Source organism: Bison bison, unplaced genomic scaffold (assembly GCF_000754665.1).
Source record: "Bison bison bison isolate TAMUID 2011002044 unplaced genomic scaffold, Bison_UMD1.0 scf7180017864259, whole genome shotgun sequence".
Lineage (NCBI taxonomy): Eukaryota > Metazoa > Chordata > Mammalia > Artiodactyla > Bovidae > Bison > Bison bison.
This window is the reverse complement of record NW_011494831.1, coordinates 6,881,139-6,899,830: the sequence shown is the minus strand read 5'-3', so window position 1 is coordinate 6,899,830 and position 18,692 is coordinate 6,881,139. Positions and strand designations below refer to the sequence as shown.

General features: G+C 36.4%; 1 protein-coding gene across 1 annotated transcript in view; it reads left to right on the top strand.

The window, feature by feature from the left end:
- MDGA2 (MAM domain containing glycosylphosphatidylinositol anchor 2) overlaps window positions 1-18,692 on the top strand; it is a 534,959-nt gene that overhangs the window by 202,765 nt on the left and 313,502 nt on the right. Inside the window, exon 6 of the mRNA XM_010848064.1 lies at window positions 8,193-8,462. Within this exon, the coding sequence (XP_010846366.1) occupies window positions 8,193-8,462 (270 nt within the window). The remainder of the gene's footprint in view (window positions 1-8,192; window positions 8,463-18,692) is intronic.

Below are 18,692 nucleotides of genomic sequence, written 5' to 3'. Positions count from 1 at the left end.
CCAGAAGGGAAAGAGACACATGTACCCCAATGTTCATAGCAGCACTGTTTATAATAGCCAGGACATGGAAGCAACCTAGATGTCCATCAGCAGACAAATGGGTAAGAAAGCTGTGGTACATATACACAATGGAGTATTAGCCATTAAAAAGAATACATTTGAATCAGTTCTAATGAGGTGGATGAAACTGGAGCCTATTAAACAGAGTGAAGTAAGCCAGAAAGAAAAACACCAATACAGTATACTAACGTGTATATATGGAATTTAGAAAGATGGTAACGATAACCTTATATGCGAGACAGCAAAAGAGACACAGATGTATAGAACAGTCTTTTGGACTCTGTGGGAGAGGGAGAGGGTGGGATGATTTGGGAGAATGGCATTGAAACATGTATAATATCATGTATGAAACAAATTGCCAGTCCAGGTTCGATGCATGATACAGGATGCTCGGGGCTGGTGCACTGGGATGACCCAGAGGGATGGTACACGGAGGAAGGTATGAGGAGGGTTCAGGATGGGGAACACTTATATACCCGTGGTGGATTCATGTTGATGTATGGCAAAACCAATACAATATTGTAATTAGCCTCCAATTAAAATAAATACGTTTATAATAAGAAAAATAAATAAAATTCAAAAAGCAATTACCTTGGTATCTGGTCCATCACTTCATGGCAAATAGATGGGGAAACAATGGAAACAGTGAGAGACTTTATTTTGGGGGGCTCCAAAATCACTGCAGATGGTGACTGCAGCCATGAAATTAAAAGACAGTTGCTCCTTGGAAGAAAAGCTAATACCAACCTAGACAACGTATAAAAAGCAGAGACATTGCTTTGCTGACAAATTTCTACAGAGTCAAAGCTATGGTTTTTCCTGTAGTCATGTATGCATGTGAGAGTTGGACCATAAAGAAGGCTGAACACTGAAGAATTGATGCTTTTGATTTGTGGTGTTGGAGAAGACTCTTGAGAGTCCCTTGGAATGCAAGGAGATCAAAACAGTTAATTCTAAAGAAAATTAATCCTAAATATTCATTGGAAGGACGGATGCTGAAGTTGAAGCTCCAATACTTTGGCCACCTGCTGCAAAGAACTGACTCATTGGAAAAGACCCTGATACTAGGAAAGATTGAAGGCAGGAGGAGAAGGGGACAACAGAGGCCCAGATGATTTGATAGTATCACTGACTCAGTGGACGTGAGTTTGAGCAAGCTCTGGGAGATGGTGAAGGACAGGGAAACCTGGCATGCTACAGACCATGAGGTGGCTGAGTTGGACACAACTGAGCAACTAAACAAGGGTATGTTGTGAGGAGAGCTATTATAAGCTGCTATGTTTATATAATTCAAAGCAGGAAGGAATTCAATTGCTTTGGACAAAAACTAGGAATTTGGCAAAGAAATTTTTTTGAGATTTGACCATAATAAAGTCATTTACCTGGTGAATAAGCAGTTGAAGAAACTCCCAGGCAACAGGAATAGCAAGTTCACATTATGCTGATTTTGTGAGGAGGGCATCTTTGCAAACTGGCCCTATCCCTAAAAAGCCAGTATCTTCTAGAACTGGAAATTCCCTGGAAAACAGATCCCTTGGTTGGAAGTGCTTTTTAGCTTGAATTTTCTTTCCATGAGTGATGACCCTCAAGGATTCTGCTGCAATTGCAGATGACACTCAGCTTCTGATAAAATTGAATGAGACCATGTTTTGCCAGTTTCACCTGTTGGAAGGAACAGTAAGGGATTGTTGACCAAAGGACAGAGATATGTGTGGTGATGATGTTTTTCCCATCATGTTTTAAAAATATTATAAAGAATTTTCAGGCCATTAAGTATTAGTACCCCAGCTATTAACATAACTTATTGACTAAAATAAGCTTTGCCTTAATCTTTTGTATTTTTACTCACCTTGGAAACCAAGTTGTAGTTCTATTTTTTTCTGTTATCTTGTTTAATGACTGGATTCAGATATATATAAAACCTGTTATAATTTATAAAGTCTGATTTCATTGAAGAATACCTGTTGGCAAATTTCTTTACTCATTGTTCTGTGATGGCATAAATATTCTGGTCAAGAATAACAAATGCACACAAAATCAGAGAACAGGAGGTGATTTATATATGTGAAGTCACCGAAGACAATGAGAGATAACAGGTTTTTGTCCTTTTAGGATGTAAAACTGAGTGCAGGAGCTCTGGCTGTTTTGTTCACTGTTATATTCCAGGTACCTATCACAGGCCTTGATACACAGTAGGTGCTCAATAAATACGTATTAAATGACTATGTTGAAAAGTGTTATACTGGGCAGAACAAACAATATCTAAAAGCATTTATTCCTAGTAACAATAAAAATAAGCAATAAATAATATTTTGTTAATCAAACAAAACCTATCTAGTGAAACTCTTTTTGGAACTGATGCTATTATGCAGAATGTCTCTTTTAGGAAAATTTTATGTTCCATGAAGCAACATATTTACTCTGCTTTCTCAATCATTTGCAGGACTGTCTGTGCTATGGACATTTAAAAAAAAAAGTGAAAAATGCTTGTTAGCTTCTATATATGTAGCAAAGGCTCTCTCGTGCTCTAGAGACTATTTATGATTGCTATTCAAATATTGTCATATCCTGGAGCATTGTTTTATAGAATTTCCTAGTAATATATCATTCCTGGACTTCATGAGAATCAATCAACTTGTCAATAATGATAATATTAGAATAATAATTTCAACTACATAGGTGGATTATTTTGAATTTTCAAATCAACTTCTAATATATTCTCTCATTTTTTATTATATGAAATGTTCATTGAAATGTCTGTTTTAAATGAATTTCAATGAAATGCACAAAAATATAGTGATTCTTGTATCTCAGTTAAATGACTTCTTTTTGCAAGAGAAATTTTATTCCTCAAATCTGTATATATAGCATGTCTCTCCATATAGAAGCTGGACTTGGTTTGTCTAGCGTGTGAATATTCTTTCAGTTTGAAAAATGTAGATCCTTGGAAAAGAAACAAAAAGTTAATTGTATATATTTTCACTTCCTCTTCCTTTTATTCATGCTGTGCTGTTACTCATTTTATTTTGTGCTTATATCCTGATGAGTAAATGTGCCCCAACTCACCACTGATTTCTTCCTTATTTTTTCTGTATACTTTTCACATTATCTCCATGTGGCCAACTATTGGTCACTGAACTTACACGGAAAGGGTGCCCTAGGAGACTCTGTGACTGCCTTGCTCTGGAGGTTATTGTTTCTTTTGACAGTTTCTTTTCTATGTCCTTCTGTCTGAAAACTCTCTCTAGACTAATCAATGTGTTCAGACAACGGAGAATGTTGGGACGTTAAAACCCATAGAATAGTCCTTAACTAATGAGGGACAGGGGTTGGTAGATAAACACCCCAGTCGGCCTCCTCATTTTTCAGAGGGAAAGTTCTAGGATGTGTTCTTTCTAGTTTCCCAGAGGGTTCCCAACAGCAGGGAGTCAGGTTTCCTACAGTGGCCACAACTCATTCCTGTTCCATTACTGAATGTTTTCCCTTTCTTTATCTCTTCTCTACTCCTTCAATATGCTTCCTGGGATCTTCACCCTAAGGATCTACTTATATCAGGACCAGATTTGGGGAGGATTCAAGCTAAGACAAATACCATCCTAGCTGTGGATTTTTTATTGTAGTTCTTTCTTGTGAGTTTTGGTGGTGGTGGTTGTTTTTCTTTTCTTTTTTTGGTTTGGTTTTTATGTTCTTCTTTCCTTTTGATTTTTCTCTGTGACTCAATAGTCAATTTCCTTTCAGTCAAGGAATTATGTGTCTTAGGGTATTTCTAACTCAATCTAAATGGCAGCTTTTACTGTAGTTAACTACTTCACATCCATTTATTCAGAGTCAGGGATAGAAATCTAAGTTCCTTTTTAAAAATTGCCCAGATCCATGGAGGGCTAAATCTCTAAAAATATAAGATGATTATCATTGCATTGTTTTCATTTTTTTAAGAAATGTTTATTTTCAGCAAGCTATTATGTTAGGTAATAGCCAAACAAAGCACCAAAAAAAGTCACTGACCTTGGCTAAAATAGTATTTTCTTCCTACAGAATGTATTCTTAATTAACCCCAAGCTAAACCTTTGTATTGCCCATCCAGAGGACCTCATGAGGAACTGACTCACTAAAATTAATGGGTATGAATCCCTGCCTACAAACTCAGGTTTGAAAGAAATATATCTTTATTATTCTATAATTTAACTTCATTTTTATTTCAACTATCTATTTTGCCATAATTTCAGAAATTGGTAACATGGATTTCCCATTTCCACCAGATTTTGTTTAAATTCTAGGGGTTGCTTTTATTTCACCATGGTGTGGGACATGAGACTTGGATCTCTGAAGGGCATGGATCACCTAACATCTCCTTCATTCCAATTGTCTTGTCACATTCAGTTCTGACCTATCTCTCCGCTTCTTCCATTCCATCATCTGGGGCTGGGGCTGTTACCCTGAGGCATGGAGCCTGCCCCATGGACTCACTATGTCTGTCTAGCCAGTCACACTTAGCGACCTCAACCAAGAAGGGACACAGAGATCCTCTTTACTCTTGAATATCCAAATGTTTGGGATTTGGTGTGGGAGCCAAGAAGCCAGTCCTCTTTCTGTCGCAGATCCACTGAAGTAACTGTTGCTCAACCCAAAAAAACTTTTCTTTTTGTTTGCCGGGAGGGGAGGAGCTGAAGAGAACTTGGGAAGAGTTCTCTTCCTCAGAGAGATTTCCTAAAATATACTTTCCATGTTATAGTTATTAAAGGGTTTAGGATTTTGGAAAATAAAAACCACAGACTGTTTGGTCTCTCCTCTCTTTCTTTTCCCTTCCTTTCTTTTTCCTTTCTTTCTCTTTGTTTGCCTGTCATTATACTTCATCGCATCCTTCCCAGGACCAATAATTTATAGATCTATCTATCTACTGTATTTGCACCACAGAGCATATCAAACATGCTAGAATGTTGACATACTGATCTTAAGAAAGAGTCAAGTCTCTGAGACAATTGCTATGATGACCCATGCCTTCCATCATTGAGTGCTGGCAAGATTCTCATTCTGAAAGTCAGATGGGCACTTATTTATGAGCACTGTGTACATAGAGAATTTATGGCTGGTATTGTGTGTCATGTTAAAAACGGACTTCGTTGGAATAATTTTTATGTAATTTGAGCCATTTGGTGATAACTATAAACATGTTAAAATCAGATGTGATGTTTATTTTATTTTTTAATTGGGGTAGAGTTGCTTCACAATGTTGTGTTAGTTTCTGCTGTACAATGAGGTGAATCAGCTATATGTAAACATATGTTCCCTCCCTTCCCTCCTCCCCCTAGTTTCATCCATCATCCATTCGATGCTTCTTCACTTAACTTTAACTGCCTTTGTTTACTTTATGTAGTTCACCTTTTTCTACTTTTTACATTGGTTTGATGAACATTCCAAATAAAAACTAACATACTGTCCATTCTGTTTTTCTCTTGTCCCTTTTTAACTTCTGTGTTTCATTTCTTTATTAACTTAAAAATGAACTTCAAATAGTAATCTGTCTCTCACATGTTGCTGTGAAGAATGACTGGATGTCTAGATCCTGCAACATGGTTTTGACCAATGCTCTTGTCTCACGGTTATAAGGAAGCTGATGATCTCAGTGGCTTTGTACATTTGTTCTTATGTAATGATGGAGTAGTTCAAGCAAAGCATGCAATAGACATTTAAAGAACACTCAGCCATGTACATGATTTAATGTGATGAGATCAATTTTTCTTAGTTTCCTAATTACCTATGAAAGTACAAAATAAGAAACAGTGCACGGAATCAATGTGGTCGAAGACTTTAAAAACACTGTTTAAAATAATACCATTCACTTGCAATTCACTTTTGCCTGAGATTTTAAAGGCTCTAAAAAAATGCTGAATCTTGGAAAAACAATAGTTTCAACTTCCAAATTAAAAATGTAAAGCAAAATTAATACATTTTTTATTATGTGTCCTCAAAACATACAAGTATATTTAAAACAACTCATCCTTATACAAGTCAATTTCAGAGGCAAATATTTCTTGACTTAATATCACCATTGTGTGTTTCCATAATCTAAACATACACTATTAATGGTCCTTAGGCCTTGGGATTTTTAATTTACTAAAACATGGTGTAAAACAAATGAGTCTTATTAATATAACTATTGGACTTTCTAGACTTGTGTTTTAACTAAATACCTTTGTAAAATTATACTGTTTACCTCAAACTGGGCTGTAAGAATTTCTACTACTGTTTCATAATGCTGTGTCAATAAATAAGTATACTATCTATTTTTTTAAAAATTTCATTAGTAGTATCTTTTTATCAGTTTAGCAATATTAAATAGCATTTTGAAATACTTTCTTTTCTACCAAACTCTGCAGTGCCTTTTGTCTCATTTTTATTTTATGACTTTCTCAACAGGTTTTTAATCATAGATTTTAGTAGTCAGCACCTCAGAAGGGCAATTAAAATACTTTGAAAACTTGTATATTACTTACAATGATGTTAGAAAGGCCAACAATGCTTAAAAAGGTCACCCAGGCATTCTATCCCCATTACACAGAACCATAATTGTAACATGGAATTGTTTTCTTATTCTACCTTGGCATCTTTTTAAATTTGTTTTTTATTGAGACAGCACTCACCTATAATAGTCTATAAGTTTCATATGTACAATACTATATTTCTACTTCTGTATACCCTACAGCAAGCTCACCACCCAAAATTTTGTTTCCGTCTATCACCATACAGTTGATATCATTTACTTATTTCACCCTTCCCCTACTCCTTTCCCTTTGGTAATCAGCACTCTGTTCTCTATATCTACATTTTTTTTGTGGAGGAGGGGGGTGGCTTGTACATTTCTTTTGCTTTTTGTTTATTTTTTATATATACTCCACATATGAGTGAGATCATATGGGATCTGTCTCTTAATTATCTCACTTAGTAAAATGCCCTCAAGGCACACCTATGTCCCCAAAGGCAAGATATATATATACAGTGGAATATATATATATATTCATTTGAATATATATATATATTCCATCAAGGCAGAATACTGAACCCCATAGGGAGTTTACCTTACATTCTGAGAAAAACTCTCTCCAACTCTGAGCTGAAATTAATATCTAAAAGCAGTTACACAGTACAGTTGAACACTTTGTATTCCAAATATGGATAGATTTCAGTTTTAAATTTGGCCTCAAATATTTCTGAATGTATGAACTCAAATATTAACATAATGCATTTCCTCTGTTCTTATTTAGTAATGTGCTACATAGACTGACACTGTGATATAAGCAGAAAAGAAAGTACTGTGTCTGAACATATTTTTGTGCAGTTTCTACTTTCTTTGATGAAAAGTCTGCAGTAAAGCATTTTTTATTGAATGGATATTTATCTACATTTTTTGTATATGAAAATTTTTGAACAACTTACTTTCACTGGGGAGATCAGTATAACCCAAACGTTGGAGTGGTAGCCATCATAGTTTGGTGACTATTTTTGAAAAGCAGTTTATTTGCTTCTAAGTTTTAAAAGAGTAGTTATGAGAACTCACACTGCCTAAACTTTCTGAATAGAGGTTAGAGCTGAAATATTGGAGATGCTTTAAATTACATGATTTTGTTATTCCTTTCAAGATGAAAAACCAGGCCCACTGCCTGGTAAAAACCTCTGGCAATCTTTTTCCTTACTTGATTGTGTTCAGTTTGCAAAATATGTATCATTTGACCTGAGGATGATCTTGACCATGAGAATACAAGAACTAAACAACTTCAATATTTATACCTGGAAGGACAAAAACAAATGGTGATTGTCAACATTAAAAGAGAAAGGGATTTTTGTTTTAAAACTTTAGTTCTTCTCATCTTTCTAATTGTGAAGCAATAATTCAAGAATACATAAAATTTAATTCCCCTCTCCATGTGTAAGATTCTTAGTAAAATTCCACAGGTTTATGCCATATAATTAAAATAAATAACCATTCTATAAGGTTTAAATTTGATCAATACAATAAGACTTTGGCACAAGAGAACAGTATTTCATTTTAATTGTTTGTGTAAATATGAAGCATACTGTTGAAGTCTAGCTCTAGTAGATCTAAATAGGTGCATGTTCTTTTGTTTGTCTTTTAGCGTCTCCGTCAATTAAACTCTTGGTGGATGACCCTATTGTTGTAAATCCTGGAGAGGCCATCACATTAGTATGTGTCACGACAGGAGGAGAGCCTGTACCTTCTCTCACATGGGTCAGGTCCTTTGGGACTCTGCCTGAAAAGACTGTTTTGAATGGAGGAACTTTGACCATACCTGCCATCACCTCAGAAGATGCTGGCACTTACAGCTGCATTGCCAATAATAATGTGGGAAACCCTGCAAAAAAGTCCACCAACATCATTGTGAGAGGTAAGTTTGCTTAGAGAATGTTACAGTGTAAATTTCTAGGTTAGCCAGGCTATGATAAAGCAAATAATGTTTGTAAATAATGTTCTTTATTTATATAAGTAACCTAATATCTCTGAGTCTTAATAACACTGCTTTATATTTGCTTTGAATAGTTTTCATAACACATTCTTAGTGATACTGTGGAATAGTTTTATCTAAAAAAAAAAAGCTTAAAACCCAAATGTGGCATAGAACATTATGCATTGTTATACAGATTGGGTATAATTTTAAGGATTTAACAAACGTATCAATTTAATGTTTAATAAACATTTATTGAATCCTTATTATATGAAGAACCTTAAACTGTGGGATTACATTGAAATCTATACATTTCCTTGTACTCAAGGATTCTACTGTCAGAGAGTGAAAAGTAAATGTATCAATTTAGAGCCATATGATACAGTGTTTGGCAAGGATAGGCAAAAGCTATGGGCATAAAAATAAAAATTACAGTAGTTTCTGGCAGATATTATTAGGGAATATCTAATGATTTGAATTAGGTCTTGTAGGCTGGGTAGAGTTTTAACAGACTGAGATTAGCTAAAGTCATGGAAAAGTTAGAGTTAGGAAAAGGTAAAGTTTATTTGAGCAATTGATGTAAAAAGTACGTACCACTAAGTCAATAGCAGTGATTTCTATAGCTGGTGCACTGGCGCTGCATGTGGAGGAGATGCTAACTTCCCATTTCAGAGAAGGTAAAGTCACTGTGCAAGGAGCGCATGCTTCTTCTTGTCTTACTTTACCGGCTTGGCTCTGTCTTCGGGATTGAGGATGGATACCTGTGCCTCTAAAGTTAAAATAGATGTCCATATGGGCCTCTTCTAGTAGACAAATGAAAATTTCTCATGATGGAAGATTATGATGGCAACAAAATATAATTGGGTATATTGAGATAAACACTTGTGATTTTGTGAACATAGACTAGTAGTTTTAGTGACCATAGTTATCTGTTACCATCTAAACTATCAGAAATATACTATTTGGTCAAAAATACACTCTATTCAAAATACTGCAAGATGTTACAATGTAAACCAAGACACTGTAGATATTGCATTATCTGCCACAAAATTGTACTCATACAATATGTATTTAGCGATTGTACTTAGTAATTGTCAAATAGACCATTATCTTAGGATCATTATAAAATAAAACTTCATGCCTATTAAGCTACTGCAATGTTGTCTTATGAAACCGAATGTTACTGAAAGAAGTATTGTTCATACTCAGGTTTGCTTTTAAACCATATAAACCATATATCTGCCATTAGCATGTATAACAAGGAAAATCAGTTGATTAAATTGTTCCTAAAACTTCAGACTCAGAACCAACCCAACTTCTAAGTCAGTTTTCACATCAATCTTTCGTGACTATGGTCATTTCAGTTTCTAAATCTAGTTCAATCATAGAGTCATCTGCAACTGTATTGAATTCCTGCATATGCGGCAAAGTGTCCATCATAGTGGTGTTGCTCAGGGACCCTCCATAAAGAACTCAGTCAATTCACAGCAAATATATACTTCTAGAATGATTTGCTTCTTCCTAGCCCATCTAGCAGTTTTCATCTGTGTTCTTATTAAAGATAGTTTTCAGCTTTGACATGAATGACCTAAAATAAATAAACCCTTATAATGTATTTCTTCAATTTATAAATCCTCTTTTATGCCTTTAATTTACCTGGTGTCCATTTGCATAGTCATATTACCAGTAGAATTTCTCAGCAGTAGCATTCACATAATTCATAAAATTGAGTTTGTATGTAATCTTGCTGAATATAGAAATAGCCTTGGTTAACAAGTCCTAGATTAAATTGTGAGGAGAAAAACTGCTACAGTAATATGAGGCATTTGATTTCTGCCACAAAGGGCAAGAAATTCAGTTAAAGAAAAAATGGTTTTCTTCTTATTATAGCAAATAAATTATTTTCAAGTCTTTTGAATTTGTAGAACTCTGCCATATCTTAGATTAATTGTGTCATGGATACACAAATAGAACTCTGGGTTCATTTTCCCCCATTCCTTTCCATAATTAAATCAAGAGCCACAGACCAGGTTTTCTAAGCAAGCATGAGGATAGTCTATGCATAGAGTTTCCACTATCATTTGAGAATATCCATGGACAAAATAAAATAATAGGGAGTAGACAGGAAAAAATAAATTCTAGAAACATTTCTGAATGTGTCATTTGCTTTTTTAAAAATAGAAAACACTTTAAATAATGTAGTTAACCATCTATGTAGATAGTGAACTCCAACTGAAGAGGAATCTCATAGGTTTTAATGTTTTGTTGGACATTCAGAAACAGAGCCGCAAATTCTTTTCTTATCATCTTTTAAGAGATTATAGTGATTAAGCTACATTTCTCCCAAGTCAGAAAACAAGTTCCTTCATACATTTGATAAGAAAATTATGCTGTTGTCCTAGGTACATGTTGGTGGCTGAGCTCAGTTTCCACTTTCCCACCCAAAGTTCTCTGTTGTTGTGAGTCACTGTATTTAGAAATGCCCACATTTCTCTTCTGTTATGAATTGAATGAGCCACTGTGTTGAGCAAGCATGGTTCATAACATGATCAAGACTTACTATATTTTAGTGGCCTGCAGTTTTTAAAATTTTTATTCATTGGCTGAATTTTGCCCTGCAAAAAAAAAAAAGTCAGGCAGATCCCATGGACCTTTGGTTCATTTTTAGAAATAGAGTCCTGCAGTGCATTCAAATAACAGTCATACGTTTAGTTCAGAGTTTGTATGCGTGCTGCAAAATAGTAATACAAACCCTAAAGGAGATCAGTCCTGGGTGTTCTTCGGAAGGAATGATGCTAAAGCTGAAGCTCCAGTACTTTGGCCACCTCATGCGAAGAGTTGACTCATTGGAAAAGACTCTAATGCTGGGAGGGATTGGGGGCAGGAGGAGAAGGGGACGACAGAGGATGAGATGGCTGGATGGCATCACGGACTCAATGGACGTGAGTTTGAGTGAACTCTGGGAGTTGGTGATGGACAGGGAGGCCTGGCGTGCTGCAATTCATGGGGTTGCAAAGAGTCGGACACGACTGAGATACTGAACTAAAATGAACTGAACCTGATGTAATGGAAAGTTTTCTCCCCTGCACAGCTTGGGGCAACTTTGGGCTGGAGATCTTCAGTGGGCAAGGGAACAGGGAGCTAGTCTGGTTGGCTTCTAATTGTTTGTCTATTTACTCTCTGCCTTTCTCTCTACCAACCTGTCCCTGACCTGATAGCCAGATTCTGATATTCCTGGCTTGGGGTAGGATAGGAAGGTTTCTCAATATAATTTTGTTTTTCTTCTGTGGCACATTAATGGACTCTTCCATGATGGCTCAGTGGTAAAGAACCTGCCTGCCAATGCAGGAGATGTAGGTTCAATCCCTGGGTCAGGAAGATCCCCTGCAGAACGAAATGTTAAACCCATTCTTGCCTAGGAAATCTGGACAGAAGGACCTGGTGGGCTACAGTCCATGCAGGCTCAGTCACTTTAGTCATGTCCAACTCTTTGTAATCCTGTAGACTGTAGCCCACCAGGCTCCTCTGTCCATGGGATTCTCCAGGCAAGAATACTGGAGTGGGTTTCCATGCCCTCCTCCAGGGTGTCTTCCCACCCCAGTGTTTAAACCCACATCTGCCTGCATCTCCTGCATTGCAGGTGGATTCTTTTACCCAATGAGCCATATGGGAAGTCCTACAGTTCATGGGGTTGCAAAAGAGTTGGACATGACTTTAATGACTAAATGACAACAAATTAGAAGAGATACACAAATGTGTGCCAAGGAGAGATCTCTAGTCATGCATTGTCCCAAGACTATCACTGTGCCATATTCCTTGAGCATTTTGTACCTTATCCCTCCTGCCTGTCTGCTGAAGGCTTCTCTCTCCTCGAGGCAGCCAGCTCAACAAGAGCCCAAGACAAGAAGCCCATATTACCTCTCCTCCCTGTGTGACTCACCGCTGTAGGCAGAAGTGCTTACCAATAAATGCTGCGAGAGCACAGAGATTCCAGGGTAGCAACTTCTAGCCTATGGTCACACAGGTTTTGATTTCCTCAGATATGTCCGGGCATCATTTCAACAAAAATATTTCAGTGCTTTGGCTGGTCCCATGAAATGCCCCTAAATAGGCCTGAGATGAAATAGGCTCCCGGCTGCCTTCAGCCTGAGAAGCGTCATCTCACATTTATTCAAAGATATGTTTCCAGTCAACTTTCATCTTTGATACTTTTCTCTGTGCTTCAGTTCAGTTCAGTTCAGTCGCTCAGTCGTGTCCGACTCCTTGTGACCCCATGAATTGCAGCACACCAGGCCTCCCTGTCCATCACCAACTCCTGGAGTTCACTCAAACTCACGTCCATTGAGTCGGTGATGCCATCCAGCCATCTCATCCTCTGTCGTCCCCTTCTGCTCCTGCTTCCAATCCCTCCCAGCATCAGAGTCTTTTCCAATGAGTCAACTCTTCGCATCAGGTGGCCAAAGTACTGGAGTTTCAGCTTTAGCATCATTCCTTCCAAAGAACACCCAGGACTGATCTCCTTTAGAATGGGACTGGTTGGATCTCCTTGCAGTCCAAGGCACTCTCAAGAGTCTTCTCCAACACCACAGTTCAAAAGCATTAATTCTTCGGCACTCAGCTTTCTTCACAGTCTAACTCTCACATCCATACATGACTACGGGAAAAACCATAGCCTTGACTAGACGGACCTTTGCTGGCCAAGTAATGTCTCTGCTTTTGAATATGCTATCTAGGTTGGTCATAACTTTCCTTCCAAGGAGTAAACGTCTTTTAATTTCATGGCTGCAGCCACCATCTGCAGTGATTTTGGAGCCCAAAAATAAAGCCTGACACTGTTTCCACTGTTTCCCCATCTCTGTGCTTAATTAGCTATAAATCCCTAGAATCATAGAATGGAGTTTCTTTCACTTTTGAAAATTCTGCATAAGAAGGAGATTTGCCTTACACTCATTGTGAAATTCTGTGGATTTTTTCCTCTGTCAAGAGTGATTCAGGAAAAGTCTATTCTATTATCTGGTTTCACAAGAGTATAGAAGGATTATAAGAACTTTCAGAATTTCTAGCTGATGTTCTTATGTGATCATCAGTAAGTCCTTTTGGGTCTACCTTAGAACTATACTCTGAATGGGACCATGTCTTGCCAAGTTCACTGTTGCCACCCTTGTGTAAGCTATCGGCATGTTTCCCCTCATTGATTGAAATAGTCCCTTTATTAATCTTCTTTCCAGTTCAGCCTCTGTTTTAGAAGAGGCTGTTTATCCACTATATTATATAAGGTGGACTAGGCTGAGTTATATAAAGTAGACAAGGCTTCGCTGGTGGTTCAGTGGTAAAGAATTTGCCTGCAATGTAGGAGATGCAGGTTCAATCCCTGGGTCAGGAAGATCCCCTGGAGAAGGAAATGGCAACCCACTCCAGTCTTCATGCCTGGGAAATCCCATGGACAAAGGAGCCTGTTGAGATATAGTCCATGGCATCGCAAAAGAGTTGGACATGACTTAGGGACTAAACAATAACAAGAGGCTGAGATAACAAATAGACCCATACATGTAATTATCCAAAACAAAAATCTAGTTTTTATCATGGAAGTCTTTAAGATGTTCCCTAGTTGATTATGTTGGCAGTGGCATTGTATATGGGATTGGTGTGTGAAATGGGTGCATGTAGGAGTAGAGAGTCTGTTTCATGCAGTCATTAGGCACCTAGGGTGATGATGTTTCTGTCATCTTCAATCTATGGCTTCTAAGATTGCTCTGAGTATTGCCTCCATCCCTGTCAGCTGGAAGTGGGAAGGAGCTTGAATGGGCACACATGGAAGACTTCTATCTGTTGCATATGTATTAGCTCCAATCACATTCTGTTGTTCTGTTGGCTACATAGTCTGTTCTGTTGGTACATAGTCACACCATTGGGTACCAGGTGTAAGAGGGCATGGGTTTTGGTCAACCGTAAACCATCTCTGTTACACTCATTCGAGAGCTATCTCATTCTCCTGATCAGGTCTCCCATGGCTTCCCACTTACCTAAAATGGAATTCACATTCCTCGCTTGGTCATTTCATGTCACTCTCTTCTTTACTCACTCTGTTTTAGACACATTATTCTTCTTGTCCTTCTTCACAACTCAGGACTTAAACATGTGGTGTTCTTTCGGCCTGGGATGTTAATTTTCAAATACCATCTTCAGAGAAATATCTCCCCTGACTCCCCTATCTTAGATAATCAACCCTTAATGCACTGAATGATCTATTCTTTCTTCTTATCACATAAATGCCTGGAGTTATTTTATACATTTAAACAACTTACTGTCTGTCTGTTTCATGGCACTGTATATAGGAACAAAGAAATTGTCTATTTCTCAGGTTTATCAATGACATATACCTGGAGTTTAAAAAATTGCTTATCATATAGTAGATTCTCATAAATAAATGTTGAATAAATTCATCATTTTTTATTATTTCTTCTGGACTTCTGTTGCCTGTTGATACTCTTGAGTATATAATAAATAATATCAAACAAAATTATGAAATTCTATAACGTGTTAAATCATATTAAACATTTATGTGATGACTACTCATTTGAAAGGCCACATTGTCCTAATTATCCATTGCTGTGTAATAAGCCACTACAAAACAATAGCTTGAAATGATATAATTTATTTATTTACTCACAAATCCGGGGGTTTGCAAACTTAGCTAAAATATCTAGTACTGTATGTGTGTATGCTCAGTCGTGTCTGACTCTGCAACCCCATGGCGTGTAGCCCCCCAGGCTCCTCTGTTCATGGGATTATCCAGGCAAGAATACTGGGTTGCCATGCCCATCTCCAAGGGATCTTCCAACCCAGGGATCAAACATGTATCTCCTGTGGTTTTTGCATTGGTAGGTGAATTCTTTACCACTGAGCCATCCAGGGTCTCATATAATTGCACTCAGAAGATAATAGGGCTGGCATCTTCAAAGCATTTCCAATCAAATGTCTGGTTTCTGGACCAGAAAATTTAAAACAGCTGGGCTCCTTAGGTCAGTCTCTCTGTCTGTTATCTATTGGTCTCTCATTTTTCTCATTCATTTTCAATAGCCTCTTTACATGGTTTCTCTTCTTGGCAGCCTCAAGGTCCCAGACTTGTACAGGCTCCCAGACTAGAGTGTTTCTATCCTTTTAAGTCAAGTAATATCATTACTGCTATTGTCTATTCATCAAGTCAATGCCAAAGATTGGCCTGGTTCCAAGAGGAGATCAAATATTTTCACCTTTTGGAGGGATATGAGTCAGAGAGTCTGCAGATGTGTTTTAGAGCCACCACAACAAGCCATATTCTTCATTCATACTCCAATGCTGCCTCAATGCACGTTTATGCCTCTGTCTTTCCCTTTTCCTCCTTAATTTCATCAACTCCTATGTTGAACCATGGCTTCTGCAAAATTGATGTCCTGAACAGATGTCCTCTTTGAATTGTAGAATTTCTCCAGTTTATCTTTGTTGGCTATGATCTCAGATTCCTAATATGGAGGAAATATTTTGTCAATATTGAAATAGATTTAACTTTTATGGAAGAAGTCAATATGTATTCAGCAAAGCATGAATTTACACTTTCCTAACTGAACAAAAATATACTGTAACCTCCAGGAATATCATAACCCTCTGCTCTGAAAAGCATAGATTTACCTAATTCTAGTATATCCACATGAAAGGACTAAGATCTTTAAAAACTTGAGTTTTTATATTAAACATATTTGTTCAGAACTCATTTAGTGGTAATATATCAAATATTAGCACTGCTAATATTTCCAAATGATCTTTAGGATTATTACCGAAAAAAATCTTATAATTATAAAATTCTATTAAAAAAATGTTAGTTTTTTGAGTATGCTGGTTCTGTTTAAGAAATAGTAATTTTATCGTTTTGAGCATTCATCATGTACTAGGCTACCAGGTACACCATATACAAGAAGTTTTTGATAATTCTGAAATGTTCATGAAGTAAAAAATATTATTATCCCTATTTTAAAGAATAATAAAACTGGAGTAAGCAGTGAAATAACTTTGCCCAAGTACAAGCCTTATTTAATCAGTGAAGCTGAGTTTCAAAGCCCACATAGCATGGCTCAAGGGCCACTGTCTTAACCAATGTACCATAACGCCTTTCAAAATTCAGCCAAGTTTTTTAAAATGTGTAACTCCTCCCCCTGTCCCCAAATTGAACTGACTAATGTCCTTCTATTTTCCTCTACCCTTGCCTTACCAAAAACTTACTAAGAATTCTTTTTGGGTTGTAAATTGAATACATTTTTATACACATTAGAAAAAGATCCCGAACACTGTATAGTCCTTCCCATTACACTATTTCCCTGCCCTATATACAATAATTTTTGATTGGAGGAAATCCCATGTTTTTGTTAATCAGTATTTTTTTCCAGTGATGGTGGACATACTTCAAGTTCTAACCAACATACTGTTTGTAGTTTAGGATTTTTCTAAATAATATTACATTTGAAGGACTGAGCAGGACTCTGCTACTTTTATTGGCAGTCTTACAGATTATTGTACAAAATTGTTAAATAATTTCTATTAATGATAAGAGATCAATTGAATTATGAAAGACAAGGATACAAAATAGCTGCACAAATAAGAAATCTAGTATAAACAAGGAACAAAACAAGAACTATAAAGTGTGTTCATTGTTTTTGCTGAAAGGTATATATCTATAAGCTATTGATCAGAAATTCAGGGTTGATTGTTAATTTTCCAGAAAGATTTGATCTTATTATCTCCCAGTGTGTTTCTAAATGTAAATTACTTGTGAATTACCGATTACAGGGTGAGCCCAGTTCTTCCCAAGCATTTAGATTAATCAAATTAAATTTCCAGTCATCAATAGATTTCTTCTATAATCTTTCAATAATAAAAACTGTAATGATAATAGCTGAAATTGAAAAAAAAAAAAAAAAAAAAAAAAACCTAATCCTTTAACATTCTCCAACAGCTAAACTGTTTGCTGTGTGCAGGTGTCCCAATTACTCATGTAGATTAAATGCTCTATTTCTATTTTCCCAATTTAATATTCTGTAGTAATTACATCTCCCCAAAACACCATAGAGAATTTTAGTGTATTATGTTGTGTAGCTCTGAAATTGTTTCATTATTATCTTTTTAAAAATTAATCAGGGCTATACAAAATGTAAAAATTACCAATTTGGTAGTTCTCATCTGAATATAGATAACTCACTTTTCTCTTACAAATGAAATAAATCTAACTTCCTTTGTTTGTTGAAATAACACAGGAGGAATTATAAAATACAATTTCATGTAAAAAGTTTATCTGGATATTGTATAATCTTATAATTAATTTATATAATTATATACAGACAGCTTAGTCATACATCTTATTTTATTAAAACTTAGATTGTCCCACTTAGTAGTTGGAATCTGTCACATATACTTTAGTCAAAAGGAGATGCATCACTTGGTAGTAGTGCTTTAAAAGTCAATTACTTGTTAACAGCCAGAAAAAAAGAAGCTTATTCAAGTACATTACTTTTAAATTTCTTCTGTTTCTTTGAAGGCATTTATATATCTTTTTGTTTGTTTCATTTTTGGATATTCTACAGTTGTAACATAGAACCAAAACAATGATATTAATTTGAAAAATCCTGATTCAGATTTTTTATCCTGTTGTTATGGGAGGTACTTATTTCCCAGGCCTACTGTCTCACCACTCTTAGTCTATATGGATTAAACAGTCTGCAGACGGTAAAGTATAGCAGGAAAAAAGACCTATGATATGGACATGGCTTCCTTTAAATTAGCTCCCAGACTATGAATAAAGAGGCTTCTGCTTACTTTTCCTCTACAGCAAGAAATTACAGTTCCTAATTTTCAAGTACTTTTTGCACTAAAAGTCTATGATTCTACACTATCAAAACATACCATGACCTGTGCCCATTTGTGACTTCAGTTCAGTTGCTCAGTCTTGTCCGACCCTTTGTGACCCCATGTACTGCAGCACACAAGGCTTCTTTGTCCATCACCAACTCTCAGAGCTTGCTCAAACTCATATTAATCGAGTTGTTGATGCCATCCAACCATCTCATCCTCTGTCATCCCTTCTCCTCCTGCTTTCAATCTTTCCCAGCATCAGGGTCTTTTCCAATGAGTCAGCTCTTTGCATCA